The sequence below is a fragment of the Spodoptera frugiperda genome, chromosome 8 (assembly GCF_023101765.2).
Source record: "Spodoptera frugiperda isolate SF20-4 chromosome 8, AGI-APGP_CSIRO_Sfru_2.0, whole genome shotgun sequence".
In the NCBI taxonomy this organism is placed as follows: Eukaryota; Metazoa; Arthropoda; class Insecta; order Lepidoptera; family Noctuidae; genus Spodoptera; species Spodoptera frugiperda.
The window spans coordinates 10,880,214-10,899,428 of NC_064219.1; the positions used below are offsets into that span (position 1 = coordinate 10,880,214).

A 19,215-nucleotide genomic window follows, 5' to 3' on the forward strand; every position below is an offset into this window, starting at 1 on the left:
TGACGCTAGATTTGTTGATAAATTGATAAATATTGTAGCCATAGTTTTTTAAAGGCCAGTAAAATCGTTAAAAATTAAAAGACCAAGGGTTGGTTTTGGAGTAGTGATTACTAATAATAAAGGTTTTAGGCAAACGTCAAGGTATGAACAAAACAAAAGATTTTTATTTTTTTGAAGAAAAACTTTAGGTGAATTTTTAACCCATGACTTTGAATTTAATTCTATTTCAATTTCTGATCGCAATTTTATTTGTCTCATCTTACGTCAATGTCACATGTGAAAGTGAAATGTCAAGCTAAAGATGTTATTTTTGGCACAAATGTCAAGTGAAATTGTATTTTTCCACTTAAAAATACACGAATAGTTCTAAATAGGTTTATTTTTATGACCTAAAGAATAAATAATACAACAAAGTATTTATTTCAATCAGTATTCCGGTATAAATCTAGCCAGTTTTATTAAAGTTTTGTAATCGAATTCAAAACATAACCTCAAAACCACAACAAGTGAAATAAACAAACTTGGAAATGGCTACAAAATTCGATGTAGCCGCTTATAATTTCCGGAAGAAATGTCCGTTTGTAGCTAAGGACCTTCTCCGCTGGTTTCCTGGGCACATGAACAAAGGTTTGAAGCAAATGCAACGTAAATTGAAGAGCGTTGACTGTGTAATCGAAGTCCATGACGCGAGGATTCCATTTACGGGTCGCAATCCTATATTTACCAACACGTTAATAGGAGCCAAACCTCACATATTAGTTCTAAATAAGAAGGATTTAACAGTACCTTCGTTAATACCGAAGATAGTGGACAAATTGAAGGCTGAACAGAATGTGCAGAATGTCATGTTTACCAACAGCAAGGACCAGCATTGCAAAGGGTTGAAGAAGCTAAAACCTCTGATGGTTGACTTGATAAAGTCGTCAAATAGGTATAATAGGAGTGAGGAACTGGACTACAATGTGATGATAATGGGGGTCCCGAATGTAGGGAAGTCTTCATTGATAAATATGCTGAGGTCAAAGAATATGAGTATACGGCACGCGCTGCCCGTGGGCGCTGTGGCTGGCGTCACTAGGAGTGTCATGACTAAGATCAGAATAAACAATGATCCCGTTATGTTCATGTTGGACACTCCAGGTGAGGTTATTGAACTCAGAAATAGTTAATTAAGTTTGTGAAATTAAAATAGATGTTTGAGTTGAACTAACTATAGTTTTTCTTCAATAGGTATCTTAGAACCGTCAGTAACAGACATAGAGATGGGCCTGAAGCTGGCCCTGTGTGCCGCACTACAAGACCACCTGGTAGGTGAGGAGATAATTGCTGACTATTTGCTGTACTGGCTGAACAGCCATGGACAGTTCCAGTATGTGGACTACATGGGATTGGAGGAACCTTCTGATGATATCAATAAGGTCTGTTTTTAATCACTTATTTATAACTTTTCTTTTTGTGGTAGTTACATCTCTATAGACTTGCCACATACTCGTGTCAGGGCATACAATTAATATTTCAGTATGTCTCTATTATAAGTTAAGTATTTATTCTGTTTTGCTAAGAGTTTAGTACACAATAAATAAATAGGCTTCAATTTCATTATCATAAGAGATTGGGAGATGGGACTCAGTTTCAAAACACTTTTTTTAAGGGTTCACAACTGGCCCTACTTATGTATTTTTATCTCACAATACTTACGTAAATTAATCTGTACTGATTCCAGGTGCTGATATCCGGTGCAATAAAATACAACAGGATCCGTAGGACACGGGACTTTGATGGCAAAGTCCGCGAAGTTCCAGATCTGCTGGAAGTTTCAAGGACTATGATCAAAGCGTTCCGAACAGGGGAGCTTGGCAAGATCTTGTTAGACATAGATCTACTAGATGAAAGACGTATTCAAGTAGATAAGACGTTAGCATGATGTTTATGTAGAAAGTAGGCAATGTTAGGAAGTCATTGATTTTGGCTAAGTATAGTATGTTGCCTTGAACAGGGATATTTACCTGATTTCTTTTTTCTAACCCTTATTTAAAAAAGAAACCTTACCCCACACACTAGGACTTTCTGTGTTGTGGGTATTAACTAGTAAATTGTCTTATAGACCACCTGTATCTCATTTCTTCATAGAGGTCATAGTAATAACCTCTTGGAACGCTCAAATCCGTATTTTTGTGTCAGTGTTTTTCACACTTGTGTCACCAAAATGTGCTAATGACTTCTAAACATTTTAAAATACTTTGCTGTTAGGCTATGTTAATAAACTCTGTAAATAATTGTATAGTTAGTTATAGATCCTTATTTGTAAGTAGAGCTCGATAGTGTCAAATATAATAAAATTGTTGTAATTTATTCTGGCTATTTTTGTTTATGTTTCCACTTTCTGGTGTGGTAATACCCTGTGGCGTAGCGTGTCTTGGCGGGGCCCCGTGTAATAATTTGATTGCCCCCCCTTTTCTGTTTTTGAGGGGGGGGGATCGTGCATTGCCCCTGCCAGTGCTACGCCCCTGACGCCTATGTACTTTTTGATTAGTATTTTGCATACTAATCAAAAAGTACATAGCAAGCTTGATATTTTGTATACTATACTACCTACCAATCATATACAATTGATATAACAGTTAAAATCTGTAAATGAGCATGACCTATGAACCCTAACATTCGACCTCCATTCATAAACCTGCTTGATTTTAAATTCAAAGATTTGACGTCACTGTCAAATTGACACAGATAATAAAAAATATGAATTAAAAATTAAACTGGGACAATTTTAACAATATTTTAATGAAAATTAATTAATAAATCGAAATATCTTCAATCATTGTCAAAAAATTGTACTTGGAAGTGTTTAAAATAATGAAAAGTTTGTATAAATCGTGGGTAGGGTGAGCGAGTCTCATCCAAATAAAAATGGACCCCTTGGAGTACATAGAGACCTTCATGAGTTCTATACAGGAGTACAGATGGCTCATAGACGTCGCCAACGACTGCTACCCGATCGCTATAATGGCTAAAATACATACAGCGTGAACAAAATGATATCCGAACAAGATAGTCGAAGACTTAGCAAAAGTATTGCGTCCAAGGACAGCGCAGGTAGGTGCTCGAGGATATCGCACTCCGTGTTGGGGAACAGGTCAGACAGTGTAGAGTACAGTAATCTATCTTCAAACACGTTTACGTCGATTGTGGAAGCGAACAGATCCGAAATTGATGGTGCCACCAGCAACACCCTGAACATGATCAGCACGCCCTGGACTACAGAGAGCGGCTACTCATACTCAGACCTATCAGGATCCAGGAAGTTGTCAAAGTCTTCACGTGTGTCATGGACTAACGAGTTCACCTCCAGCTTCGTCGCAAAAACTAGCACCTCCATCGCGAGCGACTGGCACACGGCTACTGAGCGATCCTTCAGTAAGACCACCCTGCCTGTACCTATGTTTAGTTTCTTACCGACACGGCAATGCCGCCGGTGGAAGGTATCTCCGGAGAGCTCATGTAGCACAGACAGCTCCTGGACGCTGAGGACGTTTACAAGCACGAGTCGGTCTTCTCCAGTGTACAACCAACCGCTCATCAGGGTGAAGTACCCGTGGAGCCCCGACACGGTGTGCAGCGGCCCCGACGAGTACCCCAGCAGCCTGGACACGCTCGCGTCTAGGAAGGGAAGCCGCGTCGACATAACGACATCCCTCGCAGAAGAAATATTCTACCCGATGAACTACATCAGACTGACGCATAGTTTCGACGAAACCCAAGTAATAGACTGGACACGAACCAAACGAATCGGATTCCCAATACCCTCCACAGCCAACTTAATAGACGCCAAGGTTTGAAAAAAAATTGCAAAAACGATTAAAAAATTTATTACCAACAAAATAGTTGTTTTACATACTTTCCTTAAAATGAGGTATTAGTTGCATTTATTTGTTTATAACAATACGTAATACAGCTAATGTCTGCGCTCTACCAATTGCAAGGCGACCATTTTACACAATCCGAACAATTTAAATGCAAATACACAATATACTGATAAGAAATTACACTTTAAATTAATGTTTTGTGCCGGACAATAAACTGATTACAAAACTAATGGAACTAGCATTCCTTATGCCACTATATAAAGAAAAACGTAATGTCTGCATAATGTAATTAACTAAATGTATACAAAATTGCTGATTTGAATGGAACACATACATACATATTATCTGAATTGAATTCACAATGAAATAACAAGCTATGAGTTGTACTATACCAGTTTCGGGAATACATTTCACCTTATAATTTTATAATATTAATTAACATAAAATAAACACGTGACACAGGTATCATGAATACACATTTTTAAATGTCGTCACATTACACAAGTACACATGTTCTTATGAATTTATTTAATGGAATCTATATCAGCATTACAACATATTGTTAACATACTTGTAAAGTTGTTTTAAAAAATAATTTGCATATTATAACGATTTCTTTTTAAAACACCAGACTAAGAAGTATTAGGGAAGTCGGTAAAATCCGCAGTAAAATTATAATTCGTATCTTTATCTATTTAATCCGTGATATATTACGGAATCAATTCACGTTTTTTCTTTTCGCTTTGTGTTTTTCGGTATTATATACCTTACCTACATAAATTGACCTTAGGTCCATTCATTTGTGCGAAATTACATAATATGGAGGATAAATCAGTGACGATTTTCATAATTTTGTGCTTTCTAGAGGTGCTAATACAGCATAGACTTGTCCAAAATGTTCAAAACATGACTGAGAAACGCAGTCATTGGACTTAATGCGATAACAGCGCCTCTAGCGGCGCAAAAATTGAAGTTGCAAAATGGCACTCATACAGTTTCCTTCTTAGTCCAGTTGGCTACTTATATTATAAATAAGAGAATTTCTACTTATTAGCAATACCGATGACAGATTTGAAGTATTTAGGTTCAGATAGAGACTCCACGAGGAAGGTGCCCAGGTCTCTCTTGGAAATGGAGCGGCCAGGAGAACTGGTAGGGTTGATGGTCACCGTCACTTCGCGGCTTGGCTCATCTGCGAAATACAAAAATGCCACAATAAGTTGTATTTATATTTCTAGTTAAACACAGTCATTGAGTTATGTCACTAAAGTAGGTATATTTTTCGAGATATATTTTTCAGCCAAATGTGGTTTTGGGGTGGATGACCGACCTTTAAACTATTCTTATGTTTACTTCAATACAAAATAGAAGTTGGCAAGCAAATCGGTTCGGTAATTACGAGACCTATGTTTGTTGTAATATGACTTCACTTCGTCTGATTCTCATAAGCTTGTATAAAGCATTCTTTTCATACAAATCGATATTCAATGAATACTTAAAACTTATCAAAGTTTTACTCAGATCAACAATAGCTTTTAAAAATGTGTCATTAGGTTCCAAATTGAATAAAAAGAATTAAAGAACCTTACCAGCAATATGAGGGGGGAACACAGCGACCCAGTTAAGAGGGCTTTCCTTCACAGCTTCATACATCCTCTTATGGTCCTCATTCAGGTCAACAAACCTTGGAGGGACCTTCTCAGGCTCGTAGAACAGGAAGGCAGACAGACAAACAGACAACGGCTTGACGTTCTTAGCTCTCATGGACTCAATGATGTTCTTCGTGCCTTCGGACATGTCCGAGGTTGGTTCCAGGGAGTTTCTGGTGCCGAGGGCTACCACCACACCGTCCATGCCGTCGACGGCATCAGATACGGAGTCGGGCTCCAACACATTGCCAACGAAGAGCTCTACTTTGTCCTTCAGCTCAGCTGGCATCTTCGCTTCGTCACGGACGAAAGCGCGGACATGGTAGCCTGTGGAAGTAAGGTTATTTAGTTAAGCCTTTGTTAAAGTTGATGCACTTTTTTTATGAAACACGAGCAGACGTATCACCTGATGGTAAGCAATCGCCGCTGCCCATGGACACTTGAAACACCAGAGGCGTTACAAGTGCGTTGCCGGCTTTTTGGGGGTTAGGAATTTAAGGGTTCGGGAATCGGTGATTGTTACAGTAGACATGCTCCATAAGCATGCCATGAACATTCGTTGAGTACTTTAACTAATACGTAAATAAGAAAAAAACAATAAAATCACTGACACTGTGACAGTGGTCGTATCAGTTACACAGTAAATAATACGTATCTTTATACAATGTGATAGGCGTGGGACTTCTAACCCGTTAAGGCTGAGTACTACATCTAATTTTATCGACAAAAATAATAATATGAGGGGTTGAACCCCTAATTGAAAATATTGAAAAATAGTGTTTTTTTCGGTAAAAATAATTCACAAATGATTTTTTTTCTCACTAAAACATTATCAAACATATGAAAAAAGTAATGAATTAGTTAGCCAAGGTTATTAGGTACCGTTAGTCGTTTTTTGTTTCTACGACGCATACAACCTTTGATATTAAAAAAAGTAAAAAAAATATTAAAATAGCCATAACTTTTAGGGGGAGGGGATTCGACCATTTCGACCCCCGACTTTTGTCGATAAAATTAGGTGTAGAACTCAGCCTTAACGGGTTAGAAGTCTCGCCCCTATCACATTGTATATATAATTCTTCTGTACGTGTGTATGTCACTGAACTCCTCTTAAACGACTAGACGGATTTTGATGAAACTTTTTGTGTGTGTTCAAGAGGATCTGAGAATGGTTTAGATTCACAATTTTGTCCGCTGGACAAAGTTTTTTTAATTAGTTTTTAATTTATTAGTAGTTGTTGATTTTGGAATGTTTTACATTGGATCCGACAGACGGCGCTACTATCGCAGTGTCAAATATTAATGACGTTAGATATTGTCATAACATTTGAATAACAATTTTCATCAAAAAGGTCCAGAATGTTTTAGCTTATTTAAAATTTTCAAATTAAAGACGTGTAGACAGGACAACGTCTGTCGGGTCCGCTAATTATACATACACATGTATAATTATGTGTAATACAGGTAGATACCTACTGTTATTATTTGAAACTACATGTGACCACGGCTTCCTGATATTAATTTATGCTTATTCACCGTAACCTAGCATCAATAACTAGATATTAAGTTATATAAATAGTCCGTTATAGGTAGATAGATAGTAAATATGCATAATAACGCAACTACATTGTAATAATCGAATCATAATCGACTATTCATGGAGTTATAGCGGTTTAGTATTTACCTAAGAACTAGTATTTACCTACCTTATGTTATATGTTACGCCATATTTCTAGGTACCCCAGCACTATCCTACCATCAATTTGTGCATTTTGCCATTGGACTTTGGACTTTATATCAAAACGATTAAGTTGAAAATCTAAGAAACAAATAAAGACAGAAAAGAGCCAAATTGATCTACGGATCTGAGGGTTTTAGAGGGAGTAAAGATAAACAAATTGGTGGACCTCAAAATAATCTCACTCATACACATGACGCAAGCGTTTCATACCGGCTCCATCAATACAAGGAGTGTGTTTTTTTTTTACAAATTGTCAAGGTTTATTCCAATAAAATTGGAAAGTCAACAACAACGAGTCCGGCATTTGGCCACTGTGTCTGATTGTAAGCGGTAATATGACTTACTATGGAGTACACTTGCCTATAAACGAGCAGCCTGTAGTATTCACTCGGGCCTTGAAGACACCCAGTACCATTCCTAAGTAAGAAGCTCCATAAATTCTCTTTCGAACTTAGGACTTATCTGGTCCACAATTACATGTCGGTCACTGAACCTACAGAACAGCGCGACTTACAAATTGCCTACTTTATTGAGCAAACGATTGAGCTGGTACCCTAACCGGATGCTGAGTCGTACTTCCTGTTTGATGCCCTGCGTATACGCACGTGCCCAGTTGAAAGTCAAAGTATTTTTTTTAATTTCTTCAACCTTCATTATTCCGACCTGGGTAAAGAGAAGCAGTGGGACAAGACAGTTACAGACTGGTGAAAATGATGTGACTGCATACTGATAAGGTAAATAGCAGCATTGCCTACACTTTCAGTCCCCTTCTAAATCCAATGGGAGGTCACCTTTAGTAGGAGATTTTACTTAAACCTTAAACAGTGAACGCTTTGCAGGTAATGGTGAAGATTTTAAAATCCAATTTGGGTATTTTTATTTTTCTACAATTCTAATTATTTGACTGCACCTCTGTCACATCTTCGAGGATTACGGATAAATGTGACGTCATATTGCTATCTTGCATATATTGCAGCTTTGCAAAAATCGACCTTATTTCATGTGAACCAGAGATTGAGTGCGAGTGGGAGTTCTTCTTTAAGATAATAAAGGTGAGCCACTTTTATCTTTTAGATATCGATACACGATAGATATTCGTTATCGAAGATATCGTAATCATCGCTCGGTTAAAGATAACTAAGCCAAGATGTTACGTTAAACTCCTTTCAAAGATGGGTATATAAAGTTTACAACGGGGTATAATACAACAAGGATAGAGTAATCGGGTGTGAGTACAGATGTACTTACCGATTCTCAACCTTGTAACTTAGTCATAAGAGTTGCAAATGCATTGATCAGAGAATATTGAGCGTTTTGAGTACTTGTGAGTATTACGTTTGTAGGTAATTTTTCAGTCAAATAGATGTGTCGTTGGATCTAATACCTCAAGCAATTATTTTTTTCATAAGAACAATATGAAGCGTTGAGGACCCTGACTAACACTAATACACTTTATTCAACAAATGGGCAAGCAGAGCTGTGCCAATGTGAGCGACTTTTAGCCAGTTATTAACGGTTAACTTTTGTAAGTCGAGGTGAGCTTATAATAAAAAAAAAAATGGCAAAAAAACGGAACCTTTATAGATTCGTCTGTCCGTCCGTATGTCACAGCCATTTATTTTATTTGTTATTTAATTAGAGATTTATCTAAAAAGATATGACAATCCTATTATACCTTTTACAATGAATATTACTTACTACAAGTAGGTATCTAAAACGAATAATTATTTAGGTTTCGGGATCGAGTTCTGGGCCCGCGTAACGTGTTGTGTCACATTGAACGTAACCGAAATTTCAAACAATGGTAATTAACAAAAGTGTCAAGGGTCTCCGCATAGTTTTGCAATAGAATCAACAGTCCATTGAATTCCTAAATTTACAGTCAGTAGGTACATTATCTATTACAAAACCTGTCAACCTACCTACTTACTCTTTTTTAGATATTTGGGGCATTTTATTTCATTGTGAAATAGCTTTGTAAATGTATTCTACCTATAGGTATATCTTTTTCACCTTAAAAGGTTAATTTCTTTTTGTACAATTTACTCTTCTGCCTATCCCCCCTTCCCCTCCCACTTCAGAGACATAATTACAACTTTTCAAATGATAGAAAATTAAATAATGATACACTTGTGTGTATATCATATAATGCAATTTACAACTTAAAAAAACATTGGAATATAGGGAAGGTAGCTAATAATATAATTTTAATGGAATGCAGTTATTTGATATGCATCATTTCAATACATATATTTATTGTATAACTACTTAAACGCAAACTAGGCTGACTGCTACACATATCATTTCTATGGACACCCCTTTATAAGCATTGTTTAAGAAACTAATCACAAAACAATACATGTGCCAGACACAACTCGGTCAGAAACAATCACATTGAACAATAATACCTATGAAATTGACACTGGACACTGGTTTCTGATTACGCTGACTTTACATGACATTTTTATATTATGTATGTCAGTTTTTCACAGCAAAAGTGAGGGTCAAATTATTAACGTGACTGATTTTTAAATATTAGAAGGGATGTAGAGATTTTGGCTACAAAACACCATGCTATGATCAGTAAGAACTGAGCAGTGGGTGAAACTGCATGGAAGTACCTAGTTTTTAATATTTGAAAAAGTCTCCTATTACTTGAAACCGAGTGACAGATAGACAACCATGACTTAGTAATTAACACATCATTAACATAGTAAAATTATACATGTATTATGTTTCAAATCAAATAAAATATTGTGGGTAGGCAGAGGCAATATCAATTTATAATTTATAATATTTATATATACTTACCATATGCTTGTTACCAAACATAACAATTATATATGGAGAGCAAGAACAAAAAAGTAAAAAAAAGATAGAATTAGATGTAAGTCATAAAAATGTTATAAATACCTTTTTTAACAGCTGCCTCGACTGCGCAAAGGCCAGTCATGCCAGTGGATCCAAAAATCACGATTTTCATTTTCTGCAAAGGTAAAATACAAGTTAAATATACAGTGCAAATTCCATACAGAACACAGGTTGGAACTAAACCAGTTAGGCAGGTTTTATCAAGTACATGAAGGCAAGATACCATTTATATCTGCAAGATATTATCTCTTACAATGTTTACCCACACTATCATATCTGCTACAAACTTTAAATTAAAACCTCTTTCCATATTTTCTAAATTTAATTTTTAATCTATGTATATATTTTGCCGCTATTTTTGTAATAAGAACTCACCTGAGCAGTAACTAACTACACAATGAGACTAAAGTGTCAAATTAACTATTTTTAATGTAATTTACAATTTAAATAGCGGTACGTCGGTAGATGACAATTAAAATCGAAAATATTTTAGACTTAAATTGACAGAATTAATTAATTTAATTGGTAAGTAAGTGTTTCTTACGTACTTACCGGTATGTGAATGTGATGCAACAAAATTTAATAGGTAGTTTGTTTCAGAATCAGAAGCGGACAAAGTTATGAAATATAGTTACGGCAACCCGGCAATGAAGATAAAGATTTATTGAATTTGTCTTATCAGAATCACATTGTGCCGGTACCTATGACATAATTAGTTAAAAACATTGTGTTTAAGTATTTTACTTACCGAAAATATTTCTGCTAACGTAGGACGAGAAATTGTGTGAAGCGAGTTGGCTTGAGACTAATTAGCTATCGGAAAAATAAATAAAAGTGGATGACGACACGAGTTTCATTAACAAGTTACGTTTCGTTTTACTCTCGCACCGGTCTCTTACTCGTTTTAAGGTAGACGTCAAATTGATTTTCAAACTGTCAAAGTGATTATGTCAATGTCACAGATTTATTAGCTATGGCAAGACTCAAATTGGCCTTGAATCATTTTAATTAATTTTAATTTAAATCTAATTAATTTGACCCTAATGTGTAGAATAATAAACTTTCAAAGCAACATAGCTATAGAGACCACACTTGGAATCTAAATAATCAATAATAATAATATTTGAAACTCATTTGACTTATAGCGATGGCAATACTAGAACGTTTAGTTTCTGTAACTACATTTCAAAGTCTACTTTGATTTTAAATTTAGTAAAGTTGGTACGAATTTTATCTTGACAAAAAGTTACATTTATAACTATTTAGTAAATTTTAATAAAGAATAGATCATATTCTTGTAGCTTTCATCTAAATATTCCTAATTAAATGTTGAATAAAAAACAACATGACAGCTGGTTATGTCAAAACAACAATAATAGCGTAGCGCAACAACTAAACGTCCATAACCTATACTTGTCATGCCTAAACAGTTGTATTGAATGTGGTGTGTGCATTAAAATTTGATTTTAAGTGTTTAACATTTAAAATAATTATGACTGAGACAGAAGAATACTTTCCGCGAGGAGGAAAGAAGCCTACAACAACATATTTCAAACAGAGCGCAAACGTAAGTACTATAAAACAAGTTTATTTACGTTAATTTATTATTTTACTAAAAATACCACGTTAAAACAGTTTTTAGGGGCACCTGAGAAGGGAGAAAAGAAGAAAAAGAGGCCTAAGAAGAAAGCAGAAGGAGACGATGGCTATTTATCAGACGAGGGCACGAAAGAGATCGATCAATCGTTTAGAAATTGCGCAAATGGTTTAAGCTATAAGGTACGGTATTCTGTTATTAAGACTATGTTGTGACTATTTTATAACTCCCTAGTCACTTATCAGACCTTTATAAGATGTAAATAGACCTAAATCACAAATATTATGTAAAATATTACTAATAAATAAATAAAAAATAATAAAACTAAAAGATGCTGTCTAATAGTGTATGAATGCATGCATGGTGTTTATCTAGTTTGTTATGAGCTTTTTTATTCAATATTGTGATACCTTTTTTTCTTATTCTGCCAAATATCTGTGGTATACAGTGATAATAAACAGAATATTTATGATATTGAGTACTCAAGATTGTGCAATAATTAATAAGTTTTACTAAAAGTTAAATAAATATTAAACTGATAGCATATTGCTCCTTAGTACCTACATATTATCTTAGATTACTAATAATTGTATGAAAAACAGTTTAACACATTTTGGGTTGTGATTATTTGTATAGATTTCACAATAATCTGTAATATTCTGTGGAAAACATTAATATTTTAGATAGTTCAGTTTTATTTTTTTATTAATAAATTTTGAAATTTGCCAAATCTTGCAAGACTAAGAAACAGAAATTCATTTCTATATACAAGATATGTGTATATTAATAATGTTATATTATAAGAAAGGTTTAATTGGAATATTATTAACTTTATAACAAGTAAAATCAAGTGTTAATCAAGTTGTTATGGGCCATATTATATTTATTTCTTTTTTCAACCTTACAGACAGTAAAAGAAGGTTTATTAGTGCTTGGCAGAGTGAAGACTATTCTGGAAACTAAAGTAGTAGTCAGTTTGCCATGCAGACTGATAGGTTCCATTATGGCATGCCATATTAGTGAACCATACAACAAATTGCTTGAAGCATATGTTAACGATAAGGTGAGTACAATATAAAATAATTTATGTAATCAAAGTACTTTATAAATGACACTACATCGGTTTGATGTTGGGATCTCTTCTAATTCTAATTACTGTTTAGTGTAATGTCGCACCTTTTATCCCTGAAAGGGTAGGTAGATGTGCACATTATGGCATGTAATGCCACTTTTCACCATTTGTGTTATAAGTCCCATGTAATATTGAGCCTATTGCCATATACTGGGCACAATTCCAGACTCCATGCTAGCACTGAGAAATTTTCGTAAAAGCCCAAAAATATTTTTGCCCGACCCGGGAATCGAACCCGAGACCCCTGGTCTGGCGACCAATCGACTAACGAGGCAGTCATCAAATGGGGGAGAGTTCCATTTTTAACCGACTTCAAAAAAAAGGAGGAGGTTCTCAATTCGACCGTATATATGCTTTTTTTTCAAATCACATAAGGACTCTTATTCATGAGCATCTGTGCATGAGTAGTGGGATGACAACTCCATTGTCTCGAAGCCAAGTCTTCGATCATATTTCAATTAATTTAGATATTCTAGTATAAAGTTATTTAAGTAATAGAACATATCACAATAGTTATTCAATTAATATTACAGACAGACAAAGTCCTAGAACTGGGCCAGTTGTTCCGGCCCGGCCAGTACATTGCGGTCAAGGTGCTGGAGGTGAAGGATGTCAGCCTCATGCTGTCCACCATGCCGCAGCATGTCAATGGACAGACCACACTTAAAGATCTGCAGAAAGGTTTGTTTGTTACAGTTTTATTCATTTCAATATGCCTTTAGCTTTTGAAGTCTTTCAGAGGTAATGTATCACTAACTTTTCATTGGTTACGGGATTTTCAATTATAAAGAAGTGACCATTAACTATGATTCTAAACTCTTTTTTTTTTAAATTAAATCCTAAATCATAGCCTCACACAAGAATGGAAGTCGAGATTTCTTGTTCGGCAGTCGTACCACTTAAAAATGGGTAGAATCTGAATAAAACTAATTCCAATAATAATTTGTTTGAACCTAAGATGACTGACTGTACGGGCGCGGTGGCTGAGCAACTGGCTGCCGTGAAACGTGTAGCGGGTTCGATTCCCGCACGGAGCAACTCTTTGTGTGATCCACAAATTGTTGCTTCGGGTCTGGGTGTCATGTGTATGTGAACTTGTATGTTTGTAAACGCACCCACGACACAGAAAATCCTAATGTGGGGGAACGTAAAAAAAGAAACGACTATAATCATGCTATTTTATTTATAGGGAACCTAATACAGGCGGCGGTGTCGTCAGTGGAGGATCACGGCTATGTGATGGACATCGGAGTACCCAACACCACCGCTTTCCTACCCAAAGCCAATACCGACCCAGAGATAGAGCTAGGTAAGTCTTGCATTGCTGTGCTAGTTGAACCATTTTTTTACATTTACTTCACGTAACGCATACACAATATTTAATATTTCGGTGATTTCAAACCTTCAAGAAAAGAGCGTACTCCTTTTTAAAAGTTCGGCAACGCACATGTGACTCCTCTGGTGTTGGGGGTGTCCATGGGCGGCGCTGATCGCTTACCATCATACATCATACCTTGCTGTCTGGCATTTGGCGCAGCCGTCAGTGAGGCGCAAATAATTTAATTTCTTGTATTAACTTTTTTTTTATTTTCTTCATAACTTTAAATATTTGTAGTCTCCTGTCTGTGCCAAATAAACGTATTTTCTTTCTTTATTTCTTTCATCAAGTGACTCATCTGTTCGTTTGTCCCCTATTCCATAAAAAAAAAACAATATGTATGTACCTCTTTTTCTTCTGTTAAATTGGGTAGTATCCTCGGTCAAAAATAAATTATTACAACTTTTCAAAACAATAAAATATTAAAAAATAATCACACTCTCATTCATAAATTTGATGAACTATTTAATTTTCGATTTTTTCTAGCTAAATTTCTAGAAATAAGTCTGCTATTTGACGTCAAAAACTTATGACGTCATAACGCACTATTTCATACAAAGTTCATAGAAAATATCGTTTTTGACGTTTCGAAAAAAGTATTGAATTTGATTAGTAGGAAACTAGCCTATTACCCCAATGTTTTTGTTTCTTCACCAGACGAAGGCATGATATGCTGGTGCAGCATCAAGTCGGCCCCTGGTCCCGGCGGTGGCGTGGTCACGTTGTCCAACGAGCTGGTGGCCTTGCAGAACTCCTGGCTGAGGAATAAGACCACTGGACCTATGTTGCCAGGGTCTAACTTGGAATTCCTTATCGATACGGTAAGATCTTACAGATTTAGTCATCTAAAGTGGTGTAGGTATAATTAATAAAGATAGACATGAACAATAAGAGGACATGCCACGTGGACGTCATTAGGGAGATGTAATTTCTGCCAGCTGCTTCGCCTCTGGTACTAGGGTTTTAACCCTAGAAGTCTGACTGCAATTCCATTGCAATCGGACTGCACAGTTGGCTTGCAGTTCTATTGCAGTCCATCTGTCTTGAACCTAAAAGAATATCAAAGATACCTTCAACCTACATACTTTCCCACAAAGTTGCGCATTTCGCGTAAATTAATATTGGTGTTGTCTTATTATTACAGCCTTTGGACAATGGCATCGAGGGCCACGTGTTCAAGGACCTGACGGCCTACGTGCAGCGTCAACACGCTGACACCGTCAAGGGAAAGAAACCGACGCTGGGCCAGAAGGTAAACTATACTTGATATTATTATTTATTGAATTCCTGGTACGAACAATGGTCAGGACGCCTACTCTTGAAACCAATCTCAATGTCGATGCAATTTCAATCCAATATTATCTCAACGTGAAACAACGCTTGCGTTGTGTTTCGTTGTGTGAGTGAGGTTACCGGAGGCCCAATTTCCCCCTTCCAAATCTCCAATTCCCCAACAACCCTTAAATTCCTAACCCCCAAATGGCGCCCAACGCACGTGTAACGCCTCTGGTGTTTCAAGTGTTCATGGGCGGCGGCGATTGCTTAACATCAGGTGATGCGTCAGCTCGTTTCGCTTGTCTCTAGCTCTCGCTTGTCCGCTCGTGTTCCATAAAATACACTCAATAATTAATCGATGTCAAAACTATACATCCCAATCGTAACTGTTAAAACAGCATTCAGGGTACGGAATATAAAGCCAAACTCAATACCAATACAATGTCGATCGACCGAAATTGGATTCAAGAGTAAGCCCCATAGATAAAGCATGCTCATTTGTCGCTCTATGCTATAAGAAGAATAAATATACCTCCTTTATTTTTAACAGCTCCGATTTCTGACTGGGTTTTGCTATCGTTCGTGAACCAGAATCGATTCTTCGTCACAAATAAATAATGGAAATGGAAATTATAAGAATTATATTAACGTGTCAGGTCCGTGCTCGCCTCCTGTACGTGATGCCGACTCGCAACACTCCGTTCCTGACGATGAGGAACATCTTCGCGAGCAGTGTCCCCGACCTGGCCGCCGAGCAGCAGCTGCAGGATGGACAGGTCATTGAGGACGCAAAGGTATTACACTCATCAAGGATTTGTGAAAATAAAGCATTTGCCTGCGACTTTATTTATAACCCTTTTACCCTGTATTTAGATATTTTTAGAAATAGCCCCTTTAGTTCTAGCCAAGCTAGCAAGCAAATAAATGTCTTTCAGGTAAGCTAGCAATAAGGAGATGGAATGGGTTGATTTTTAGTCAGGAAGAGTCCTAACTACCTTCGCCATCATATCAGTCATAAGACGTTCACTGCTGAACATAGGCCTCCCCCAATGACTTCCAGAAGTCGGGTCTACCAAGACAAATGGTTACTTATACTATTCCTTAGTAACGATTTTGTTTCGTAAACATTTGACTGGGCTAAGTAACCATTAACTACCAATCTCAATCATCATCATCAGCCGAGAGACGTCCACTGCTGAACAAAGCCCTCCCCCCTAGTCCTCCACTAATAAATTAATCTCAATTTCCTCCAATCTCAATAACCGATCTTAATTCAAAATCTTTGTATCGATCTTAATTTTTGACAGAAACTCTTTGTAAATAACTTTTAGTTCTCTTATATATTTTAGTTTTTAAGTCACCTAGTTTAGTTGTAAATATTATGTAGTGGATTATTTAATGTTCTTAAAAATAACAACAATATAAATTATAATTAAACCACCAAAAAATATACAACTAATGTCAAAAATCGATCTTGAACCAAAGATTTTAGCAGTAGACCTAAGTCAGTAATTCGGGCCAGCAGCGGAAGAGTTTTGTCCATGGATATCGTCGATTGATTACCATTAGGTGATCAGTCAATTCGTTGACCGATATCGCCAAAATGAATGATTTCTAATAAAAAATACTGATTAAAATCAATAGAAAATTATAGTAGGCTTATATCACAATAAATGGTAGATAAAAAGGTTATAAAATGGTAGATATCCAGTTGGATATTTACAAACTAATTGAATAGTCATCCAGAGCTGCGGACTACCTAGTGGGTTACAGGAATCCGATTCGAAAAGTAGATATCCAGTTGGATATTTACAAACTAATTGAATAGTCATCCAGAGCTGCGGACTACCTAGTGGGTTACAGGAATCCGATTCGAAAAGCAAGAGTAGGGACGGCGTGGTTTTTAGTCAGTAAGAGTCAGATACCCCCTCTCGCCTCGCTCAAAGCGGGCGAAGTCATTGGATGATTTCCGCGCAAAGTTGAATAGTCATTATGTAGTAGGAAACAGTAATAAATAAACTCAGAGTTTACAGTGGTTTGTAGTAGCTGGCACTGTTATTTGTAGCATTTGTACTTTAAAGCATTCGCTAAGTATGCTGCTAAGCGCAAAAAAAATATTTGCCTTTTTGCTACTGTTATACATATTTACTGTTATAACTATGAGTCGAGTACGATACTTCCTTATTCGATTCCCAAGTCTGACAATATGTAAAAACATTTAAAATATATTGTACATACAGTCAGCATACCTATTTAGTATGCAGGTAAGAAAATAAAGCGATGGTTAAAAGGAAATAGGGTATAAGCGACAAAAAATGAAATGTTCAGGAGTGCCGTTTAAACTCGTCGGTCGTCGAAAGAATACTAGGAAAATGTTTTTTTTTCCTAGGGTGTAAACGCCAAAAATGTCATCGTAGAGCCATGAGAGTAAGCGCATTCGAAAGAACGGAAAATTTTACGTAGGTTAGCATAATAAACTCATTTTTGACCAAAATGTTGCTTATACCCGATTCAGTACAGAGGCAGTAACCATTGGTTGGCTAATGAACCGACCAATGCTCATATAAGATATGGCTTGGTTAAAATCATGTAATATACTATGATAATATCTATCGTGAGACAATTATTTGACAGCAAAACACTCTTTACTCACGTAAATATTTAGAGAAAAAGTTCTACTAGTTTCGAGTTACAGAGAGACTCTTCATTATGAGCAGCGTGTGCAAATGTGGGGACGTCACGCAGCCTACTAGTATGCCGTGTTTTGTAATTAATGATTATACTCAGTAGTCTCTGTACTGAGTCAATCTTTATTTTCTTAACTGCGTACTAATACTAAATAACTGTGTTGACTGACACCTCTACCCATCCCTTTAGTCTACACTGTGAAAGCTGAGCTAATACTAGCGGTAGTCAGGGTTGTTAATAAAACTCTGATTAAGAGAAAACATTTATTTATTAAAATACGAAAAAGAAGTATAAAAATAATAAGAAGTTAAAAATATAAATGTACTTAAATCATTCAAAACTTATAGTTAACAAGTCTTAAGTCATTCTTAATAGGTACATAGTTCTTAATGTGGGTCAAAGACCCTTACCATACCATAATATCAATACTTAAATCTAATAATGTACAACAAAATTATATCATGAAAACTAAAGTAACTAAACTTTGATGACATTTAATAATCATTTTAATATAAAATACGGTTTGATTCGTTGACTTAAAATCTATAAAATCTTTCAAAATAGTTAAAATACAACTTTCAACATCTTATAAGAACCTGAAGAAAATATTTCTACAAAGAAAAGTTATTCTGATTCTTAAAGTGATACATAATATGCTGTTTATGTTTCATAAGAACAATACGGTACCAATGGGGGCTAATGTATTTTTGCTTACCAGGTGGCACTACTGTCACCCCATTGGGTCTTAAATTTTGAACAGTTACAGTGATTGGACATAAATGTTTTACTAGATTACCACATTTTGTGAGCAAATAGAACATTGGCACGTTATTGAAACAGGTTCTTATAAAATGTGAAATTCTGCACGGTTCCACAAAACACATCCATCATGGAGAAGAACCGGCAAGAAACTCCATGGAAATTACAAGCAGACTAACATTTATTCATAAACATAATATTATAAACAAAAGTCGTAATGTCTATGCCTACTACAACATATATTAAATGCTAATTGAGT

At 35.9% G+C, this 19,215-nt stretch overlaps 4 protein-coding genes across 6 annotated transcripts in view; 3 read left to right on the plus strand and 1 right to left on the minus strand.

Annotated features, from left to right (window-relative positions):
* Positions 1–286: 286 nt before the first annotated feature.
* LOC118275407 (mitochondrial GTPase 1) lies at positions 287–2,352 on the plus strand. The gene is made up of 3 exons (XM_035593346.2): positions 287–1,140; positions 1,231–1,418; positions 1,724–2,352. Exons 1-3 carry the CDS (start codon positions 528–530, stop codon positions 1,922–1,924), a joined length of 1,002 nt encoding a protein of 333 aa, XP_035449239.1. The 5' UTR covers positions 287–527; the 3' UTR covers positions 1,925–2,352.
* A 338-nt stretch (positions 2,353–2,690) lies between these two features.
* Positions 2,691–3,882, plus strand: LOC118275409 (uncharacterized). The gene has a single exon (XM_035593349.2). The coding sequence runs from the start codon at positions 3,036–3,038 to the stop codon at positions 3,837–3,839; it is 804 nt and encodes a 267-aa protein (XP_035449242.2). The 5' UTR covers positions 2,691–3,035; the 3' UTR covers positions 3,840–3,882.
* LOC118275414 (flavin reductase (NADPH)) lies at positions 3,854–10,945 on the minus strand. Of its 3 annotated transcripts, none has more exons than XM_035593356.2 (4): positions 10,876–10,945; positions 10,170–10,242; positions 5,456–5,842; positions 3,854–5,058 (listed from the first exon to the last, which is right to left on the minus strand). In XM_035593356.2, the coding sequence occupies exons 2-4, from the start codon at positions 10,237–10,239 to the stop codon at positions 4,910–4,912; spliced, it is 606 nt and encodes a 201-aa protein (XP_035449249.1). In that variant the 5' UTR covers positions 10,240–10,242; positions 10,876–10,945; the 3' UTR covers positions 3,854–4,909. The 3 variants fall into 3 exon arrangements, with proteins under 3 accessions (XP_035449249.1, XP_035449250.1, XP_035449251.1); XM_035593357.2 differs by lacking the exon at positions 10,876–10,945 and adding an exon at positions 10,680–10,811; XM_035593358.2 differs by lacking the exon at positions 10,876–10,945 and adding an exon at positions 10,503–10,566.
* A 576-nt stretch (positions 10,946–11,521) lies between these two features.
* LOC118275397 (protein RRP5 homolog) overlaps positions 11,522–19,215 on the plus strand; it is a 37,450-nt gene continuing 29,756 nt past the window's right edge. Inside the window, exons 1-8 of the mRNA XM_035593332.2 lie at positions 11,522–11,694; positions 11,763–11,906; positions 12,632–12,787; positions 13,390–13,537; positions 14,046–14,165; positions 14,892–15,055; positions 15,379–15,486; positions 16,166–16,303. Of these exons, the coding sequence (XP_035449225.2) occupies positions 11,620–11,694; positions 11,763–11,906; positions 12,632–12,787; positions 13,390–13,537; positions 14,046–14,165; positions 14,892–15,055; positions 15,379–15,486; positions 16,166–16,303 (1,053 nt within the window). The 5' untranslated portion in view covers positions 11,522–11,619. The remainder of the gene's footprint in view (positions 11,695–11,762; positions 11,907–12,631; positions 12,788–13,389; positions 13,538–14,045; positions 14,166–14,891; positions 15,056–15,378; positions 15,487–16,165; positions 16,304–19,215) is intronic.